The sequence below is a fragment of the Ailuropoda melanoleuca genome, chromosome 8 (assembly GCF_002007445.2).
Source record: "Ailuropoda melanoleuca isolate Jingjing chromosome 8, ASM200744v2, whole genome shotgun sequence".
NCBI lineage: Eukaryota > Metazoa > Chordata > Mammalia > Carnivora > Ursidae > Ailuropoda > Ailuropoda melanoleuca.
In genome coordinates, this window is record NC_048225.1 from 127177751 (window position 1) to 127199015 (window position 21265).

At 61.9% G+C, this 21265-nt stretch overlaps 2 protein-coding genes across 3 annotated transcripts in view; both read left to right on the forward strand.

Moving 5' to 3' along the window:
• The first annotated feature begins 1175 nt into the window (after window positions 1–1175).
• On the forward strand, window positions 1176–6170 carry CRABP2 (cellular retinoic acid binding protein 2). 2 transcript variants are annotated; one of them, XM_034667427.1, is made up of 5 exons: window positions 1176–1439; window positions 1763–2028; window positions 4857–5035; window positions 5177–5293; window positions 5605–5744. In XM_034667427.1, exons 2-5 carry the CDS (start codon window positions 1959–1961, stop codon window positions 5638–5640), a joined length of 402 nt encoding a protein of 133 aa, XP_034523318.1. In that variant the 5' UTR covers window positions 1176–1439; window positions 1763–1958; the 3' UTR covers window positions 5641–5744. The 2 variants fall into 2 exon arrangements, with proteins under 2 accessions (XP_034523318.1, XP_034523317.1); XM_034667426.1 differs by having other exon boundaries at window positions 1267–1439; window positions 5721–6170.
• A 13813-nt stretch (window positions 6171–19983) lies between these two features.
• The window catches only part of NES (nestin), a 9942-nt gene continuing 8660 nt past the window's right edge, over window positions 19984–21265 (forward strand). Inside the window, exons 1-2 of the mRNA XM_034667685.1 lie at window positions 19984–20089; window positions 20192–21258. Coding sequence (XP_034523576.1) covers window positions 20791–21258 — 468 coding nt within the window. The 5' untranslated portion in view covers window positions 19984–20089; window positions 20192–20790. The remainder of the gene's footprint in view (window positions 20090–20191; window positions 21259–21265) is intronic.

Consider the following 21265-nt stretch of genomic DNA (forward strand, 5'->3'; position numbering starts at 1 on the left):
CACCTCCTCTGCTTTTGTCCTTCAAAGAGCTCCAACCTGCTGCCCTCCTATTTCGAGAAGCCCAGGCCACCCCCACCCCCAGATAAGCCCTCCCACATATACCCTGAACCTTAAAGCCAGGCGGAAGCATCCAGCTCCCTTCTGCAAACCTGACAGTGGATCGGCTCCCCCTGCGGGGGCGTGGAGTCCCTTCTATCATAGACCCTCCATCCCTCCTGCCCACAGGCACCCTAGCTGCTTTACTCTTTCTACACATGCATTATGCAGAGATTTCCCTCTTTACAGCACAGAGGCTCCAGCCTTCTCCAGTCCTTGGTGAAGCCTCCAGCCCCTCTGCTTTGGCTCTATTCCAACGACGCCTCCCCAGCCAAGGCCCCCAACCCGGTAGAGCGTTCCGGGGCTCTAACGACAAGGGTTCAGGATCTCAGTGAGCCTGTCCTCTGCTCCACCCACGGCCACGCTGGCAGGGAGGGACCAGCGCTGGGACCAGATGGGTTTTTCCTCCCCGCCTCGCCAAGGAGTTGGGAGCGCACTCCTGGGCCGGTGGCGGGGGTGGGGTGCGGTGCGGGCAGCGGGGCCACTTGTACGCCTGCGCCCTGCAGCATCCCTGTGCGCGGACCGGCCCGTCCGCCCCCGCCGCTCTGCGGTTTGCGGCCTCGGATCCCCCCGCCACTCTCCGGGGCTCCCCGCTTGACCTGCATCGTTTCAGGCTCCCAGCCCTCCCTACAGGGGTCTCGGTGGGGAGCTGGGCCCTGCCGCCTCCTTTGATGTCCCGCTTCGGAGCCGCCGGCGGAGGGGCGGCCGCTCCTAAGGCCCCTTGGATGGCGCGGGATGGTGACACCTGAGACCCCGCTCCACCCCTTCCCGGGGCACCCAGACTCCCTCCAACCTGGGTGGCAGCGCGGCGCGCCGGGACTCCACGCCTCCGTCCCCGCCTCCCTTCCCTGCCGCCTGCTGCGATCCCCTGGGGGCTCGGGGAGCCAGGCGACAGAGAAAGCGCCTTAATAAAGAGCTCGTGTCAAGTGATTGGCTGTGACCTCTGCCCTCCCCAGCCTCGCGCCCGGGGCTCCTGCTTAACCCTTCGATGCACGCCCAACTCCTTAAGAGGAAAGAGTCTCCCCGCGCCAACTTCCTGAGTACCCTAGCGCTGCGGCAGCCCTGAACCCCCAGGAGGCCGGCGCGGGCGGGGGGCCGCTCCCTCCCACCCCCTCGAGCCGTTCCAGCAGGGGGCGCCGTTGCCCCACTCGGGTGCCAGGCCCAGCCGATCCTGGCCTCCCCCGCCGCTCTCGGAGCTCGGGGCGGTCACACGGGACCGGTTCAGGCCTCGGTGGAGCCGAGCCCGGCCGCCAACCTCTTCCCCAGCGCCGGCTGGAGCGGGGTGCGGCCGCTGGTAGTGTCGCCGGGTGTCCGGCGCCAAGGAGTCGAGCGCACCGAGTCAGGTTGGGGAGGGGCGGGGACCAAGCCAGCCATGACCCTGGGGCGTGAGACCTGAGGCTCTGCGCCCCGGGCCCGGCGCCCCCTCCTCACGGCGGAGAGCCCAGTGCGAGCGCTCGCCCCGGGTCGCCTCCCCAGCCACCCCTCGCGCGGGGCCAGCTGCCTCGGCCCCGGAGAGACCCGGACCTGCCCACGGGGGGCCAGATCCAGAGACCGGGAAGCCGGGGCTCAGGGCCCCCCAGGTGGGGTGGGGGCGGGGCGGGAGGCGGGGCCACCTCTCGCTCTTTCTCTCTCCCTCTCTCCCTCTCTCCCTCTCTCCCTCTCTCAGGCAGGGGCGGGCCCACTCATGGTATAAAAGCTGCCCGCGCGGGAGCCCAAGCCAGCTCTGGTGTTGTCCTGGGACGTGTCCTCTTCTGAGTTCCACCACCAGGCGAAGGCGACGGCGACATCTCTTTTGACTAAAAGACTCAGCGTCCAGTGCTCCAACCAAAGCATCTAAGGGGACCGCCACTCGCGCTTCCATCATGCCCAACTTCTCCGGCAACTGGAAGATCATCCGATCGGAAAACTTTGAGGATTTGCTCAAAGTGCTGGGTAAGGAGATTTTCGAGCTCCCGGGGAGCGGAGGGCGGCGCCGGAGTCCTCGGAGGTGCACGAGAAAGAAAGGAGGATCAAAGCGCGGGAGGCTGGGTGTCTGCATCCCCAAGAAAAGGGGCCGAACGCCTGGGTCGGGGGGCTTGGGGTCGGGACATTTAGATCCTTTTGCGGGCGGGCCCCCCCCCCCCCCCCCCCCCCCNCCCCCCGCCCAGGCCAACTCCTGCAGTGACCAGCCTGTGAATCAAGTAGAAACCAGAAGCACGAGGTCGTTATCCCCGGGGGTGGGGCCGAGGAGCTCTCGGCAGTTCAGAAGCTGCAAACCCTGCGCCCAGGCTGGGGGCCTGGGTCCTTACTCAGCCCAGCCCCTCGGAGCCGGTTCGGCCTCTTAGCCTCCACCCCCGCGGCCCAAGTCCAGGCCCAGAGCAGGCTCCTGATCCCTCTGCGCGGCGCTCCACCCGCCAGGTGATCGGCCACCCCGGCTCCCACGGTTGCCCCTTCCCCCACCCTGCAGCACTTTACGCTCTGTGCCCAAATCCTCCATCTGTGACACAAATATTTTCCTATAGCGGGCAGCTCCAGAGTCCTCAGTCGCTGTGGATAATTATCACTTTCTTAGATTTCAACAAATGGCTTCGTGTGAAACCCCAACCCCCCATTTCCGAAAATCCAAGTTCTCATCTTCCTCCCTCCCCAGGAGACCTGGGGCAGCCCAGCTGGGTGTGTTGGTTACAGGTGGGGGAAGTTAAACCCACTCTGCCTCTTCCAACTCTGTGTGCCCTCTGTCGTGTGGGGAGGGGCAGAGAGCGGGACTGCTGGGAGGGGCTCTGGGAAGAGAGGGAGGTAAGTTAAGGACCTCCGCAATTGGGAAGCCCCCACCCCAGCCCTGCAGACTGAGGGTAAGCGTGCCTTGGATTTCTGGACTGAACGCGGTGGGGGGTGGGCGAGGCACACCTCGTGCAGGGCGGAGTGTAGGAGTGCGTCTGGACCCAGGACGGGTCTGGAAATGCTTTCCCTCATTCCTTGCCATTAGTTCTTGCGTCTAACTGCAAGACTTCTTTAAGCCCTGTTTTTCCCGCTCTTGCCTTGCTGCAATTACACACCAAAACGGTTTCGCTTCAGAAAGCCTAGATGCCATTCCCTCCCCACCTCTGGATTCCGGCCCCTCTCCCAGCGGATGAAGCAGGAGGTGGTCGGGCGCAGCCACAGGCCCAGCTGGAGGATAAGGGCCAAAGCCCAACCCTGTTGTCTGTCTTTGGTCTGTTTGTCCTCCCTGCGGGGTCTCGAAGAGCCACGTGCCCTCCTCAGGCCCTGCTGGGGGCAGATTGAAAACAGACCCAGCAGACAAACAGCCCTGGCTGGAGTGGCGGCCCCTCCTGGATGCCTGTGCCCAGAATATCCCTCTCCTGGTGACGAATGCTCAGGTGTTTGGGAAATAGCTCCCACCCACTGCGGTAGGCAGTGTGTTTGAGCAGTTTCTGCTCCTGTAACAGGGAAGGTGAAAGTTGGACAGTGTCCGGTGGACTTCTAGGTGAAGATGGGGTGGGGTGTGTGCCCTCTGCCGAGGCCACTGGATCTGAGAACCTCTCTCAGGACCCAGGAGATCAACAGCCCAGAAGGGGGTTCCTGGGGCTTCTGGAAGAGTCCTCCTGCTCTCCCACTCCCTTCTTGCTGGAGCAAAGTGGGTCTGCTTTAGTGCCAAGGGAAAGGAGGATTTGTTTCTCTAGGAGCCCAGGTCTGAGGAGGGCCAGGGAGTCCCCTTGCCTGACCCAGCCCTGCTTGGCCCCCTCATCCCCACCCATTGCTTCTGCAAACATCTCTGCTCCAGTTCGGGGGGGCACCAGGCAGATGAAGTGGGGTGGTGATGCTTAGATCAGGCTGGGGCCAGAAAGGCCTTACTGCCTGCTTGTCTTCCTGCTCTCCTGGCTTCCCCAGCCTTCCTCATGACTGGGGAGAAAGGAGGAGGGGCCCAGTTTGGGGAAGGATATGGGGGACAGGCTGAGGGACTTTGAATCCACAGAGGCTGAAGAAGAACTGACCGCCTGAGGTCAGGGTGATTCTAGAGTAGGGAACATACTGGGGAGGGGGCAGGGTCCCTGTCTGTCTCTTGAGGGGAGCAGGGCACTGGAGCCTGCCAGGAGGCTGAGCAAGCAAGGGTCTGATGCAGGGAACACTGTCTGAGCCTCAGCTCTGGGCTTTTCTCTGGTTTCCTTTTCCCAGTAAAAATAACAGCAGCAATAAGAAGAGGCATGCCCAGCGCTGTGTTTCTGGGTCCCACGAGTGCCACCCATTTGCCCGAGGTCACCCGGCCTGCAAAGGAGGCCGGACCTCAGGGTCCGGTGGATCTCCTGCAGAGCCTCTGGCTTCCCTGGGCTGGGGCCACTCTGCGTGGGGGGGACAGCCGCCCCAGCTTCACTTGCCAAGAGCGACAGGGATGGGGCGAAGGAAGGCCCACCTAGCACCAGACAGGGCAGGTGCACAGGGCAGAAAGGAAAGTGGGCCCTACTTCCCGGACAGGAGTGGCGAGGCCTGGCTGGGGAGGGTCTGGCCTGCACTTGTCCCTGTGAAGACACAGTGACTCTGATTGGTCCACCCCCGCAGAAGCTCACAAGCAGGGTGGGACAAAGGGCCACACGGGAGGTGAACGGGGCCAAGGTGAGGATGCCCGCTGGGTGAGGGGGATGGGGAGAGGCTGCCCCCGAGAACGCTGGGATCCAGGCCTACTGATCAGCAAGGTGGGGCCGCTGGGTGCCGCCGCTCTGCCCAAGCGGTGCTGTGGGGAGGGGTGAGGCAGGGGCCCAGGGTGAGCCTCTCTCCTCTGTGTGCAGGGGTGAATGTGATGCTGAGGAAGATAGCCGTGGCTGCAGCGTCCAAGCCGGCGGTGGAGATCAAACAGGAGGGAGACACTTTCTACATCAAGACGTCCACAACGGTGCGCACCACAGAAATCCACTTCAAGATCGGGGAAGAGTTCGAGGAGCAGACTGTGGACGGGAGGCCCTGTAAGGTGAGTCCTTCGGGGTCATGGTGCCACGGGGCCACCCAACGTGCCATTTTCCAGTCTTTTCCTGGATTCTCGGCCCCACTCCCAGTGGAGAACGTCCCTTTCGCGGCTGCGGGCCCCGCTCATGTGGCCTGTCTCTTGCAGAGCCTGGTGAAATGGGAGAGCGAGAACAAAATGGTCTGCGAGCAGAGGCTTCTGAAGGGAGAAGGCCCCAAGACCTCCTGGACCAGGGAGCTGACCAATGACGGGGAGCTGGTCCTGGTAAGGCAGGCCTCCTGCCAGCCCAGCGCCAGGCCGGGGCCACGTTCGGGGGTTTTCTGAGATGCTCCAGGGCACAGGAGGTCAAGACCAACTGCACCGGTTGCCCCTCTCCTGAGGGGGCTGCTGGGCTAGACGAAGCTGTCCCTGTCCCACACAGTGCCACTCTGTGACCAGGAGACGGTCTTTGTAGTGGAGCAGATGGGCACTGAGGGGCCTGGCAGTTCTCTGGGTGACGACAGTCCTGGCCTGGGGAGGAGGGTGGAGGACAGACCCCTGGGGCTCTATTGCTATCCTCTCTCCCATGACACCAGGGTCTATGGGGACCAGCTCCTGCCTGCCAGTCCTGAATCTAGAAGGAGGTTTGGTCTCCCAGGCCACAGGACCACGGGCCTTCCAGATTAACGACATCTGACTTGTGTCCTTCCAGACCATGACGGCGGATGATATCGTGTGCACCAGGGTCTATGTCCGAGAGTGAGCGGCTGTGGGTCCAAGAGCTGCCAGAGCCCCCCAGCCCACACTCCCATGCTCCCTGCCTCACTGCCCCTCCCCCCTTTCTTCTAGGCTAGCTCTCCCCTCACCCCCCTCACTCCTGGGGATGCTGGGATGTCTCCAGCTTGGCTCTGCTTCAGGGGCCCCTCCTCCACCCCTCCCCCAAAAAAGAGAGATGGATGGCAAAAGCCCAGATCACCTGTTCCCGAATCACACCCCCTCCCCAGCCAGCAGTCCCGAACCAGCCCAGAGCACACCTCTTTCTGCGAGGGGACCTGAGGGCCCCAGTGGGAGAGACGGCCCCCTGGCTTCCGCTCTTTGTCCCTGCGGCCTACACAGTGTAGAATAGTTATTGGTTAATTTTATTAAAATGTTTTAAAAAATACAACCTGTCTCTGGCTCCTTGGGAAGGGGACAGGTGAGTCACCTGAGTTTCACTTTGCCTCTGAAGTTCAGTGTGGGAAACAAGGGTGTCCGCAGCAGGGGCAGTTGGGCCGCAGGGAGGGAGGGGCTTCCCCTCACCCCACCGCCCCCCTGCGGCCTCCTGTGCCACCCTGGCTTCCAAGGCTGTAGTCCTGGACCTCTCGGCAGGGACGCTGGGCACCGAGGAGCTGATTCCCACCTTCTCCCACACCTCCCTCCAGTCGTTCCTTCTCTCCTCTAACTCCAATCCTTGGGCAACCCCAGGCCTGGCCTTGGCCTCCCACAGGGTTCCAGATGAGCTCACTGACCCCCCAGGCTGGCCTTGCTCCCTGATAAGAGTCTCCTGATGAGGGGCGCCTGGGTGGCGCAGTCGTTAAGCGTCTGCCTTCGGCTCAGGGCGTGATCCCGGCGTTCTGGGATCGAGCCCCATGTCAGGCTCCTCAGCTAGGAGCCTGCTTCTTCCTCTCCCACTCCTGCTACTTGTGTTCCCTCTCTCGCTGGCTGTCTCTATCTCTGTCAAATAAATAAATAAAATCTTTAAAAAAAAAAAAAAGTCTTCTGATGAGACGTCCTGCCCGTCCTCCAGTTCTGAGATGGGAGTATCTCGGCCTTGAGACCCACACAGCCCTTCTGCCGGCTCTCCCACCTTCCATGCCTCCACGTTCAGGTCAAGGCTACACTGCGTCTTCCCAGGCTCCCTGGCCACCCCCCCAGTGCCGGTCCTCCTCCCGCAGGCTGACGCCCTCGACCGGGCCTTCTCCCGGCCCACCTGGTCTCATGCCACAGCGCCTTCTGACTGGCCCACCTGGTCTGTCTTCATGGCTTTGTGGGGGGCGAGTGAGCACCGTGTCGGGAGAGAGGCTCCTGTCCTGGTTCTATCACCTGCTTGTGACCTCAGACAAGCTTCTCCGAGCCTTTGTTCTGTAACCGAATGGCCTGTGTGCTGGGGACTGTCCGTGGGGGCCAGCCAGAGCCAACCAAGGTGGCCAGCGGCTTCCCCGGCCCCCCATCCTGCTCATTTCCGTTTCCTTTGTGCGGGGGCCACATTCAACCCTGTCAAATAGAACTCTCCCCTATTCCCTATGTCATGGGAAACTGACTTCAGATGCTTCAAGCTTATGTGCTTATACCTGGGGGTTCCTCCCAAAAGAGAGACTCTCCTCGGGTCCGTATCTTCATGCCAGAAGGGGTTTGGTTCTGCAGGATCGGGTGGCTGTGCTTTGGCCCACTTGCTGCTGGCAGGGCAAGGGGCCCAGCAACTGGCTGGCCAGCTCCTGCGAGCCGCGGCTGAGGAACAGCTGGGGGACTGACAGCCCACCAGAGCCCCAGGGCTTGGGAAGGAGTGCGTTCCTGTGGGAAGGGCTGCTGTCCGTGATTTCTCGTCTATAATACAGCGATCGCAGAACGTCCAGCTTGCAAAGGCTTCGTAGTTGTTAAATACATCTCAGAAGTGCACAGCCCTTAGCAACTGCCAGCCCCCACAAGTGAAGGCCCTACCTCTCTGACCCACCCTCCAAAATGCTGCCAGGGGGCAGGAGCGGGGGGGGTCCTTCAAAACATAAACGTTATCATGTCAGTGCCCTGTTCAGAAACAATAAACCAGGGGGGCCTGGGTGGCACAGCGGTTGGGCGTCTGCCTTCGGCTCAGGGCGTGATCCCGGCGTTATGGGATCGAGCCCCACATCAGGCTCTTCTGCTGTGGGCCTGCTTCTTCCTCTCCCACTCCCCCTACTTGTGTTCTCTCTCTCGCTAGCTGTCTCTATCTCTGTCGAAAAAATAAAATCTTTAAAAAAAAAAAAAAAAGAAAGAAACAATAAACCCAAACTCGCCTTAGCCGCAGCCCCTCTGTGCAGAACACAGCGCAGACTGGTATCAGCGGCCGTTCCAGACGCGGCTCCAAGCCCTTCCCGCGTGGCTCCTCCCCTGCGCTTGCCTCCCGCTCGCCCATGGGCACCCAGAGCTGCTCCAGAGCTTGGCTTCTCGCCTAGCCCGAAGCGGCCTCTCCCGCCAGCGGTGCTGGCAGCCAGTGGTCACGCTTCACGGCCTGTGTGTGGCAGGTGAGCCTCTCCCTGCGAGACCAGGGTGCCCTGGGGCCAGCGAGTCCTGCTCCTGCCCCAGGAGAGGCCACGTGCTGCAGTGGAGGGCAGAGGGGTCGGGGCCAAGGAGTGGGGGCGACGGGCAAGCCGGTCCCCTCTCTGAGTGTGGGGCGGGGTAGATGGTTTCCTGAGAGTCTCCTGGGAGCTGGGCACCGTGCTGGGTGCTGGGAACGCAGAAATGTATCCCACGGACAAGATCCCTGTCCTCCTGGGGCCTGCAGGAGGGCACAGCCCTTTAGTGGGAAGAGATGATGAAACCATAAATGCACCCCTCAATTCCCAAGTACACCCCATGCAGGAATGAGGGAAAGGGGGCAGAGGGAGGGAGAGAGCACCAGGGGAGACCCCGCTGAGATGTGGGGCGGGCGGCCATGTTGGGAAAGCAGGTGTTTTGGAGGACAAAGAATTTAGGGGGGGCCTGAAGGACGCAGAGGGGAAAGAACTCTAGGCAGGGAGAACCACAGGGTGAAGGCCTCGAGGACAGTTTGGGGCTGCCCAGGGTCTGGGGACTGTAGTGCAGACAGTGGGGGCCTTCAGGGGCCAGGGCGCACAGAACCTGAAGGGCCTGAGGGCCACAGTCCATGGTTCTTATTTGCTCCCAAGAACAACGACAAACCAGTGAAGGATTTAAAGGTGGTGGCATCCCACCTGTGCCTTAGGAGTCCCCTCTGGCTGCCAGGTGAAGATGGATGGAGAAAGTAGGGGGTGGGCTGGGGAGGGGGAGCCCCCAGGCAGCCAGGGAGAGGCTGGAGCAGGGGGTGGAGAGAAAGTCAGGGATGGTGGAGACCCCATCATGCATGAGGCAGGAATGAGGGGTGAGAGAAAGGAGGGTGTCTTGGGTGGCTCTCTGGCTCCGGTCTGGGGGGCTGTTTTCAGAAACGGAGAAATAGAAATAAATCTGGGCTTTCCGGACACCAGCTGTGTTCGTTTGAATGCAGAAGCATCCTGACTCCTCCAAGGCCTGGCTTCATCTCCATTCTGCATCACTGCCTCCCCTCCACCCCATTCTTGACCTCAGCTCCCAGGGATGCCCATCCAGGCTGTGGACTCCCCAGCCCACCCTTCCCACCTCAACTTGACTCCCACGCCCACCCTGGAGGGCCTTTTCTCGAGCCCTCCCTGTCCCTTCTCACACCTTTTTGGCTGGGGCTTCTGAGGAATTTGGCTCTTTCTGGAATCAAGTTGCTGAGGAGAGAGAAGAGGGAAGTGTCTGTTTCCCAAGAAGTCCCAGAGGGTGGGGGCTGGGTCTCTCCCATCAGACTGGGGCTCCCTGAAGGTAATGGGGGTGTGTCTCCCCTGAGACTGGGGCCCCCTGAGGGCAAGGCCCTTCCCCGGCTCTGGTTCTGTACTTCCCCGCCCTCCAGCCTGAGACGACAGGGAAGTTACCGTCCTGGACGCAGGAGATGGGATCAGGGAGAGGCCGCCTCACCCATCTGGCCCGGCCTGGCCCAACCCGTGAGAAAGTCCCTCCAGCTGCCCCTCCCACCCCGAAGGCCCTCTTCCTCCTCTTCTGTTACCCTTACCTGGGCCTTCATTACTCAGCAGTGCTTTTAGAAGAAAATGCACAGGAGCCCCTTACCCCTGCTTGCATCCCCAAAATTCTGTGGGCAGAACCTTCTCTCCAGTCAGGCTTCTCAGAGTACAACCACAGAGGGGGCAGCAGAGGGCCCCGCAGTGAGAGCCAGAGAAGGTAGGAGGGCAGGGGCAAGGGAGGGGGCATGTGGGACCCTTCCCTGGGGTGGGGTGGCTGCCGCGCACTGGGACAGCCTGCCGCGCACTGGGACAGCCTGCACCAACGTCTTAGGGAAACCGAGGTACACACACCCACGCTCTGCGAGAGACAGGAGCGCTGGGCTGACATAGACTCAGCAACATCAAAACCAAGACATTCAGGGCCCAGCCAGACCGAAGAGGACAAAGCCTGCGGGACCAGGGCCCTGGGTGCCACGGAGGCCCCAGAACCCAAAGGCAGATCCCTGCCCATGTGTGGCAAGATGAGCCAAGTTGCAGGAACCCACAGGGGAGGCCGGGCAGAGTGGGGCCAGACTCCGGAAACCCCGAGGGTGCTGAGGAGAGGGAGAGGCAGGGAGGAGCCTGGCAGAGGGGACCAAGGGGTCAGGGAGGAGGGGGACTCCAGCAGGGAGGGAGGGTACTGAGGGCCCCAAGGGTGGGAGTCAGGGGAGGGGGGCCTGCTGGTCAGGCCCTCTGACCCCAGGTCCTGACAAAGGGCCGCCTAAGGACCGCCACAGGCAGGCGCAAGATGGATGGGACTGGGGTGGCCAGCCCCTTTGTGGCGGGGGATGAAAGGGACCAGGCTCCGAAGGAACGTCCCCCGGGTGCCCCCCATGCCTGTTGGCTCCACTGCCCCTCCCCCAGTGACCTCAGGAGCCTTGGAGTGTTGGGGGGGTGGGAGGAGCTGAGTCCAACCAGGTATTTCCCCTGGCTGGGCCAGCCCTACCTGAGAAAGATGGGGGGCAGGCAGAAGGATAGTGGGGGCCTAGGCGGCACTTTGGTCTGTTTAGAAATGGAATCGGTGTAAGATGCGGAGTCCGTGCCCTCGCCAGCGAGGCCCCCGCAGAGCTGGGTGAGACTGGTTCCAGTGAGGGCCAGGGGTTCCCCGGGAGGGCCCTCCCATCTCTCCTGCAGGCCTGCTGCCCTCCTGACCTCTTCGCTTCTTCCTGTCCCTGTCCCCCTTGGCGCTGCCAGTCGAGAAACCAGTTCTGTGCCTGTCCTGGATAAGGATCTCTGGGCTGGGCGCTTCCCAGGCAGCGGCAGGAACCTGGCAGGAACCTGGCAGGCCGACAGCATCCCCACCCCCAGCCAGGGCCGCCGGGGTCTCCCCACTCCTGGTGGCTGCCTGAGCCACCCCTTCCCAGCCTCCTTCCCCTTGAGGGAGACTTCTCCTCTGAGCAGCCTTGTACGGGGCAGGGGCCTCCCTTGCCTTCTCCCGTGGGTGTCCCAGAGGCTGGGTCCCTCTCCTCCTGCCCCCCCTCGTCCCCTTCCCCCAGGCTCCCCACAGGGCCCCGACAATCACTCCCCACAGCAGGGTCAGCCCCTGGCCCAGTCACTGGCACGGAAGGGGTCAGGGTGAGACAGGGTTGACCCCACTTAACCCCAGCCCATGGTCTCCTCCTGAACCATCACTCAAGCCCCAGGACATTCTGGTCCCTTTCTCATCCCCCCACTCCGCCAACTGGAAGGGACTTCCAGTCAAAGGCCATCTCCTCCATTCTTCTGACATTCTCTCCAATGTCTACCTAACCTCTGCCCCTGCCCAGCGCCCCAGAAACCTCAGACCACTCCTAGCGCCTCAGCCAGGCCTTGGCAGGCTTGGCCAGCCTCTCCCAGCTGCCCCAGGGAGCCGTCCGCTTGCAGGGGCGTGGGAGATCAGAAGGCAGGGAGGAAGGCAGTTCGGGCCGTCGGTGGGGAGACCTGGGGGCCTCTGGAGGAGACAGGACTCAGGTCTCGGCTCCCACCCCCAGCCCTAGAGGTGAGCAGGTGTGTCGAGCCAGGCTGGGAGTCAAGCTGGTGACTCAAGCCAGGGCAGACAGCTGCACGGTCCTCAGCAACCAGCCCTCCCTTCCGCCGCCCGAGGTGGAATCTTAGAAGCTGGGAATTCTAGAAGCAGAGAACAGTCCCAGAAGGAAGGGCCCTCAGGGATCATGCCTCTCCTTTGTCTGAGAGGAAACTGAGGACCAGAAAGCGGTGTGGCCTGCTTGGGGGGTCGCTCAGGCAGCAGGGAAATCACTGGTCCCACAAAAGGGTGCTACTTGGGTCCAGTACAGTTTGGTCCCAGCAGGTGTCAGCTGGGCCCCTCCGCACCCTCTTGCTCTCCAGCTTTCTTGCGGGGCCCCTCTCCTCTCTTCGGGGCCACAGATTATGAGGCTGGGACATGTGCCGGGCCCTTTAGTCTCAGGTGGGGGATTAGAAGCTAAGGTTTCAGCAGGAGCCTAGAGGCAAGGGTATCCCGGGCTCAGCCCAGAGCGGCCTGGGGAGGGAGGGCCACGTCTGCTGGCCCGGCAAGGGGGCGGGACACCCAGCCCCCATCCATCTCAGCCCACCCAGGGATGTGTCTGAGCATCAGGACGCCTGGGGGCCTCCCCGACCTGGGACACACAGGGAAGGTGGTAGCGCTGTTTTCAGGGGTCCCTACGAAGGCCGGAGCCAGGCCAGGCCCTTGGCATATGGGCAGCATTTATCCCCCGACAAACATTGCAGAGCATCAGCTCCGTGCAGACCCCGCGGTGGGCGGGGCCAGTGCAATCGCGACAGGGCTCCGGTGAGCCCCCGCCCCCAAGGAAATAGTCTCTGGCCCCTGCTAGGCACCCAGGGTGTCATTCCACAGGCCCCCTTGGTTCCGAAGCCAGGATGGGCCCTGGGAGCTCGCTGTGCAGGACAGGGTGCCAAGAAGAACGGCCTTCTCCTGCCCCTGTGGCCTCTGCCACCCTCAGGCTGCCTGGGGCTCAGCTCGGACCTCTTCTCCTCGCTACGCAGAGGCTGAACTTCTCAGACAAGCTTTCCTGTAATTGTCCTTCTGTCATCACAGCTCCCCATGCAGAAACCGGCCAAAGAACAGTGGAAACGCACAGGCAGAAAGGAGAGGTCACCCCTTCAGCAACCTGTCTCGGGGCTAGAACGAACGGGGGGCCACAGCCCCACCGAGTCCCGGGACACAGCAGAGGGGAGATTCGCCATTCCCAGCCCTCTCTAGCTCACTCCTGCCCTTTGCCCCTACCCCTCCAGAGAAGTCCTTCCTCAAGGCTAACTTAAGTGCCTCCCCCTGCAGTGTCAGCATCTCAGGGGATGAAACCCAGAGGACAGACCCCTGTCCTAGGTGGCTTCAGAGACCAGGGCCTGTGTGGATGCACCTGGGTGGGGACGCTGCTGCCTCCTCTCTCACCCTTCTGTCCTTGTTCTCCACCCCACTCCCGGCCCTCCCCTCGCCTCAGCCCCCAACTCCAGCTCCTGGCTGGGAGCCAGCATTGTTCCTGCCCCGCTCCCTGCTCCCCTCCTCCTTCCCTCCCTGCCCTCCAGGCAGCAGGCTGCCCCTGGGCACCCGCCTGCTTGGTCCCTGTGAGCCTGGGGCTGGGGGCGGGGTGGGATCAGGACTGCTGGTCCCCCGCTCTGCTTCCTCCTCACGCTCCCTCCACCGACAGAGAGGGCTGGGGAGCTTCGGTTATGGTTACTCAGGGGGGCCCCCAGTTATTTTTAATGCCACCAGCTCATAAGATAAATATACCTCCCCCTCCCCCCAGCTGCCCAGACAGAGTCCCTCCTTTGCCATTCACCCAGGCTCCTCAGACTGGACTCGCCTCTAAGTTCTTCCACTCACATGCCCTCCTAGTGGGTCCCCCTTGGCCCTGGACTCCCAGCAGGGAGACAGCACGGCCCCAAATCCCATAGATGAGGAAGGAGGTGTCCTGACTCCCCCTAATGCCATCTCGAGACCTGTGCCCAGCAAAGGGTTTCCAAGGGAGCCTCCCCCTGGGAGTGGAGACAGGGGCAGGCCTCCCAGAGCCAGGGGAGGAGGCGCTGGACAGCAGTGGCTCCTGCACATTGGGCCCTGGGGCCCCTCTCCTACTTGGCCAGGTGCCAGGGTGGGGGTGGGGGAGGCTGGTGGAGCCCAGCGCCGCCTCCTCTCTTAACCCACTCCGCTCCTAGTTGGTCCCACAATGCAAGCAAGTTCTACCTGCAATGGGCTTCTAGGCCTCTTGCTTTGGTCCAAAGAACATTCTGGCAATAGTTCAGGGCAGGAACTGCAGCTCTCCAGGGAGGGCAGAAGAGGGAGCCAGGGATCAGGATGGATTGCTGTTCATTCCTAGATGGCTGGAGTCCGGACAAAGAAAGCCACCAAGGCCCTTAGGACAGACCTCAAGTGAATCAGCCTGCGGCAGGCGGCTGATCTGTGCACCGAGAACAGGGCACTCTGTCCCTCGGTGACACCCGCTGCAGTACGAAAGCCAGTCTCGTGACGGTCGCCTCTGTCCGGCCTGGCCACTGGCCCCACAGCTTCCCTCTCACAGGCCTAACTATTCCCTGGATCCACGGAAGAAAATCTGGGCCCTTCGACCCAAGAGCCCCCAGATGCCCAAGGTAAGCCCATGCTCCGTGTTCATTTTCAAAGGCTTCATGCACTCCGTCAGTCAAGAATTCCCTCACGCACACCTCTCGCCCCCCGCATCTCCGTCCCTCAACCCAGAGGGGCCCACGGCCCTCTGCTTCAGTTTTATCATCCATTTGCTTTCCAAAAATATGTGGACTGCATGCGCCCCTTTGGCCAAAGGACACCCAGTTTTGCGGGGTTTTGAACGCCGAGCTCTGCCGCTGTCCTCTGCACGAGGGTCCTGAGCGTCTTCCACACGGCTGTGATTCCACAGTTGTATCAAACCAACACACCTCACGGCCGGAAAACATTAAACCCCGGACCTCGCCAAGATGACGTGGAGCAACGGGACCTCCTTGTGCCCCGCTGGTGGAGCGTAAACTCACACGCCCCGCTTAGAGAACGGTGTGGCATTCTGTCCAGTGGAGGTGAAGAGGTGCGTTCCCTTCCCTCCCAGATGGTGCCTGTGGGCCGGGAGGCCTGGGGGGGGGTGCTGGAGGGGCATTGGGTGCTGGGACCCAGCGCCCACCTCCCTCGCCCAGTCCTCCACCTCGCAGACATACGTGAGCTCCTGGGAAGGAGGACCGGGCGCCAGGAACTCGCACAGGGCAGGCGGAGGTGAGCCCTCTGGGTTCAAGCTGAGAGGTATTACTGTCCCATCTTCGATGAGAAGCTGACACTCGGAGAGTTTAGGCGTCTCTGCGGGACTCCGACTCAGGTGTGCTTCGAGAGAGGTGCTCTGGACAGCCTGTCCCGCTTCTCCAGGGGCCTGTGCGCCCACCAGGCATGCCCTCCGTCAGTGGGCTGCCTCGGCCCAAACTCGGCCCCGGGGTGTGGTCCGTGAGGCAGCAAACGCCTGCCTGGGGCTCCGTGTGGGCAGGGCATCCAGGCACTGGCAGCCCAGCCTGTGCCCCCGACCCCAGCTCCAGTGCACCCCCAGCAGCGCCCCGGTTCTTCTCTGTCCGAGAGGGCCTTGAGTCCCAAGTTGGTCACCTCCTGGCTCCATGCGGCCTGCGATGGGCCCAAGTGAGATGACAGGGGAAGCATGAGGGACGACAGAGAATGAGACTTCCCCACACGCCCCCTCCGACTCATTCTGTGACCCCACCGTCAGCGTCCTTCCCAGAGAGAGGGACACGCACGCCGAGTCTGGACTCTGAGTCCAAATTCTGGTTGTGTGATCTTGGCTGGGTTTCTTAACCTCTCTGAGTTGTCTCCTCCAGTGAAAACCATGGATGATCACATAATCTTACCTGCCTCAGGGCCTCAACCTTAGCTTTCAGATTGGCCGTCTGGGGGGGGGGCGGGGGGAGGATGTAGCCCTTCTTGAGGCCACAGCGGCCCCTGGTGGCCACAGCCGGCCACAGGGTACAGCCCCGCACCGAGCCAGGAGCGGGAAGGCACCTGTCGCCGGGTGACTCACCGAACCCCAGACCCAGAGGGCCAGAGGCAGAAGGGGACAAAGCGTCTCTGTACCTTCTCTCCCGGAGTGGCCTCATGTACGCTCATGGTCCCCCCACCCACCACGCTGGGGCTTCACCCTTCTAAATCAGAGCCTCGCCCTGCACCCCTCCCCAGGCCACAAGCACGGGGTCTTCCCGGTCCCCTCCCTCCATCCCCACATCTCACTCTTTCTGGAACTGACATTCTAAGTATTCCCATGTCTCTTTCCTCCTCTCCACCCCCTGGCTCAGGTCTCATCATGTCAAGCCCTGGTGTTGGCAACAGCCTCATGACCAGCCATGCTTGCTGTCTCTCCCGCCCCCCACCTCAGTTCTCCGCAGCGATCTTCCTAAGATAGTCATCTGACCAGGTTACCCTTAGACTGAGGTTAAAACCCTCCCATGACTCCTCGCTGCCTCGAGGCAAAGGCCCCACTTTAGCCACACTGCCCCCTGCTTTCCCTGCTCATCTAGGGATCACACTGTAGCCCGCACGTGTCCCATATGCCCAGACGCTCCCGGGGATGGGGGTCCACACGAGTCCTCTGTGATTCCTTCGCAGTATTTATTCAGTGTGTAGGGTGCTCTTGGCATTCAAGAGGGGCTCCTGAGTACTGTTCCAATGCACTGAGAAAACCAAGACCAGAGGGATGCACTGACGCCCCCAAGTGGCCTAGAGGGGCAGACTCTTCTGTTCAGTGCTCTTTCCACCCTACCTGCAGTCCCTCAGCCGCCTGGCCAGAATGGAGGCTGGGAAGGCCGCCTGCCCTGCTGTGGAAGAGAGATGGCCAAGCCAGCCCCATGCTGGCCCCACGCCGGCCCCATGCCGGCCGCAGGGCAGCCGGTTGGAAGGAGCAGGACAGGGAGGCAAAGAGGGGCTAAGTCAGCGACAGATGCCCTGGCCTCTGCATTCTTTTTTTTTTTTTTTTTTTTTCGACAGAGAGAGAGACAGCCAGCGAGAGAGGGGACACAAGCAGGGGGAGTGGGAGAGGAAGAAGCAGGCTCATAGCAGAAGAGCCTGATGTGGGGCTCGATCCCATAACGCCGGGATCACGCCCTGAGCTGAAGGCAGAGACTTAACCGCTGTGCCACCCAGGCGCCCCCTGGCCTCTGCATTCTGAGGCAAGAAGGTGGGAGAGGAGAGGTAACCAGAATGTGACCATCTGACACCTCCCTGACCGGGGCCCGGGATAACACGCTGCTGTATCTCCCTCTCCGGTCCTTTCAGGATATCTGGCAGACCCCTCCGAGCTCCTTTGTCCTCTGCAGGAGGGGGAAACAGGGCTGAGCGCTGCTTACCCAGAGCTGCAAGTCAGCCCCCCTCAGGCGTGGACCTCCCCCCGGGGGCGGGGCGCTTGTGGCCCCATGGGGGCTCCTTTCCCAGGTCCTCTTGGCACACCAAACCTCACCTGTCCCTCCCTGCGGTGCCCTCTATGCCCCGGGTCCTTCCCCACAGTCTGTTCCCCTTACTCAGCAAGCTCCCCACCCAGGAGTGGGACACCAGGGTGCCCTTCAGGGGGACCCCCACCCCTGAGGACTGGTCCCCCGGAGCCCCCGGACGCCTTGGGGGGCGTCACGCTTCCCCTCTGAGCTGAGAAGGGGAAGCTGCAGCCTGCCTTCCAGGGCTGGCCTGCACCCCAGCAGGGCCTTCCCCATGAAGACGGGCCGCAGAGGCCTTCCCGGCGGCCCTGGGAACGCTCTTCAGGGGTGTGTGATGCTCAGAGGCCGCTGCTCTTAGCTTTGGAGCTTAGCTGGGGTGTGAGCTGATTGAGAAGGTCTTCAACAAACATTGCTCCAAGTTCTCTTGCTGCCCCGTCTTCTTCCCCTGGGCTCAATTCCAACCTCTCAAGGTCCCTCTTAAAATATGGTGTCCAGAACTACCCTCCACTTCATGGAGGGCAACGGGGCCGTCACCACCTCTGGTCTGCACACCCTGCGTCCATTAATCGCTTACTTGGTTGGGCAGCCATTTTACAGTCTTGGTTCATGATGAGCTGTGGTCTGCTAGGACCCTCAGGCTGTCTTCAGTGGATCAGCTCTCCTCTTCACTGTTCCCTCCTTAGGCTGTTGCCTTTGAAACCCAAAACAGATCTTTACATGTATCCCAATTATTTGGTTCATTTTTTTCTATTCGGTCAGAATCTAACTCTTAGTTCTTGCATGATCTGTAGATTGGACACATGGGGCTTCTGGGCTTTCATCCCGGTCTTTAACAAAAATCTGTGACAGTCAAGGCGGAGGACGGAACCGTGCAGGGCGGCCCACAGAGACTTCCTCCACTTTCTGAGAGACATCTCTGGGGATGGCCACTGAACTTTGTATCTGCCCACTGTCGTATCACGTGGTCCCTGTGTCCTGGGCCCGGGACAGGAGATATACACCCAAAGGCCTCACAAAAATCCCGGTAATCCAGTGTAACCCCAGGGGAGGAGAGGAGGCCATTTGGCCCTCCCTGTGCCTGCTGAGTGCCTGCTGGTCCCCCACGGAAGGCCTTCTTTTCCTGACTTGGTCATCCTTTCAAACATCACTTATCCGTTTACAATGTGCTGCGCGTCAGTGTGGCTCTCCCAGCTGTGGTTGCTGGAACCCACCGTCTCCCACCTTTGGAAAATCAATCCTGCACTCTTCTCCAGCATTCCAGAGCATCTCTGCCCCCCGTGATCCCCAAACTCACCACCAGAGTTCATGGGAGATTTTGCTCCTGGGTAATGGCCTTCGTGGGGATGGTCGTCAAAGACTTCCCCCACATGGTCTCGCTTGATCTTCGGGACGAGCTTATGGGAGTGGGTGTTAGCCTCCTTTCCCATCCCGGCGCACCGAGGAGGGTCACTTAGAGAAGTTACGCGCACCGAGGAGGGTCACTTAGAGAAGTTACGCCGTCTGCCCAAGGTCATTTAACCAGCAAGTGCAGAAGTCAGAGGCGGTGCTCTCTCCCAGACACGGGTCTCGGGAGCTCAGCCTGGGCCGGACAGCTGGTTTTGTGGGGTAACGTGAGGACGGAGAAGCCTCAGCCTCGAGTCTGCGCTGACCCCCCCCATTCTACACCCACTGGCCCCTCTCAGGCCTCCAGTCCACGATTGGTAGTGAATTCCAAAGCCCAGCTGGCCCAGGGACAGGGGTGGGGGTATTGATGGGACAGCCTTCTGGCCACAGACCCTGTTCACCCCCCACCCGGAAACCCTGTCCATGCTCTGTGCTCCCCCAGCTCTCCGTGGACACTTTGGGAGCTAAGTACTGTAATAATCTCTCTCTAATTACCTCCACCAGCAGGCCCTGAGCGCCCGTCACTGCTGCCCTCACAGACCAGGCTAGGAGCTCCTGGGGCTGGGCACTGACACAGCAGATACGCGTTAACACTTCCTAGCCTAAACTGGATCTACCGGAGCAGAAATTCCTTCCCCAGGGTAGCTCAGCTGGTTAAGAGGCTGCCTTCGGCTCAGGTCAGGGTCCCAGGGTCCTCGGATCGAGTCCCACGTGGGGCTCCCTGCTCAGCGGAGAGCTTGCTTCTCCCTCTGCCTGCTGCTCCTCCTGCTTGTGCCCTCTCTGTGTGTCAAATGAATAAATAAAATCTTAAAAATGGGGTGCCTAGGTGGCTCAGATCATGATCCCAGAGTCCTGGGATGGAGCCCCGCATCGGGCTCCCTGTTCAGTGGGGAGCCTGCTTCTCCCTCTCCTACTCACCCGGCTGTGTTTCCTCTCTTGCTGTCTTTCTCTCTGTTAAAGAAATAAAAGCTTTAAAAAATAAATAAATAAAATAAGATCTGAAAAAACCAAATCCTTCCCCAGAGATCCCCTCCATCCCCTTTTGGCCCCACTGCCCTTTACTCTGCATTCTCCACACGGTACCTGTCCCTCACTATTCTGCACAAAGACCCCCTCCTCCAGAAGGCCTTCCCCCTGCCCCCACCCAGTGAGCTCTCGGCTTCCAGACCCGTCGGACCCTCAAAGGGATGCTTTCAGGGTTCGGTCGCAGGGTGCCAGTGAGATGTTAGAACACCATTGGCACCTTAGGGAGGCTCAGGAAAGTGGGGCTGCTGGTGATGAAGAGGGGCCTTCCGCTTGCTTCCTCTTCCTGGCCTGTCCGCTTACCACCAGGGGGCACCCTCTGCCCATTAAACCCCCCCTGCCATGGAGGGCGGGATGGGGCCCCTTTCCCCGAGAACTGGGAGAGGCCTCGGCCTACCTGCAAAGTGGGATTGTGAGCCTCGGGTCGTCCGGAAGAGCGGTAGGAAGGACGGAGGTGAGTAGTGGGGTGCGCACCCCCTGCCCACATCTCCCGGTTTCCCGGTGAGTGTGCGCGTGCTGCGCCTCGCAACAGAACGTATTTGTTCTTGTTTTCCAGGCGGGGTCCCTCTGTCCTCTGCAACGCCGCCTTCTCCCGGCGTTTCTATCTGCAAAACAAACCAACGTCCAGCGGCTCCGTGAGATGCCCATCGTTGCTCCCATTTTATGGATGAAGACACCGAGTCTTAGAGGAATTACGTGAGTGGTACCCCTCCTGGGTGTGCTGAGTAACTGGGACTCGCCCCGCTGCCTCCCGCCCCCCAGGCCTAGGTCCCCCGGCCCCGTCCCCAGGCTCAGTTGTGGGCACGGCCTCCTCCCTCAGAAAGCCACTCCGTGGGATCGGGTTTCCCAGGCAGGCGTTCCGCTGGGCTCCAGGCTCCAGCACAGCGGGGCGCACGGACACGGGCCCGCCCCACTTCCCGAACTCCAGGGGTTAAGGCCCGGGTCCCGCCCCTTTTCCCGCCCGGCCGGCGGGAGTATGAATAGCCTCGTTCCCACTCCCGACGTTCAGTCGCTCGGCTGCTCCTCGCCCCGCCCCGTCATTGTCCCCGCCGGTCTCCTTTTCCCTCCCCGTCCGTCCTGAGAGCTTTGAGAGTTGCTGGCTTCTCCCGCTGCCCCGCGTCTTTCCACCTTCGGTGGGTCAGACTTGCGAGCAAGATGGAGGGCTGCCTGGGGGAGGAATCTTTTCAGATGTGGGAGCTCAACCGGCGCCTGGAGGCCTACCTGGCGCGGGTGAAGGCCCTAGAGGAGCAGAACGAGCTGCTCGGCGCGGAGCTCGGGGGCCTCCGGGCACAGACCGGGGACGCTTCCTGGCGCGCCCGCGCGGACGACGAGCTGGCGGCCCTGCGGGCCCTCGTCGACCAGCGCTGGCGGGAGAAGCACGCGGCCGAGGTGGCGCGCGACAACCTTGCGGAAGAGGTGGAGGGCGTGGCAGGCCAGTGCCAGCAGCAGCGACTGGCGCGGGAGCGGGCGGCGGCGGAGGCGGCCCGCATCCGGCGTGCGGCCGAGGCCGAGAAGTGCGCCCAGGCCCGGCTGAGCTCCCGGGCGGCGGAGCTGGAGCGCGAGCTGGAGGGCGTATGCGCGGCGCACGAGGAGGAGCGGGCCGTCCTGAGCGCCCGGCCCCGCGCCCCCA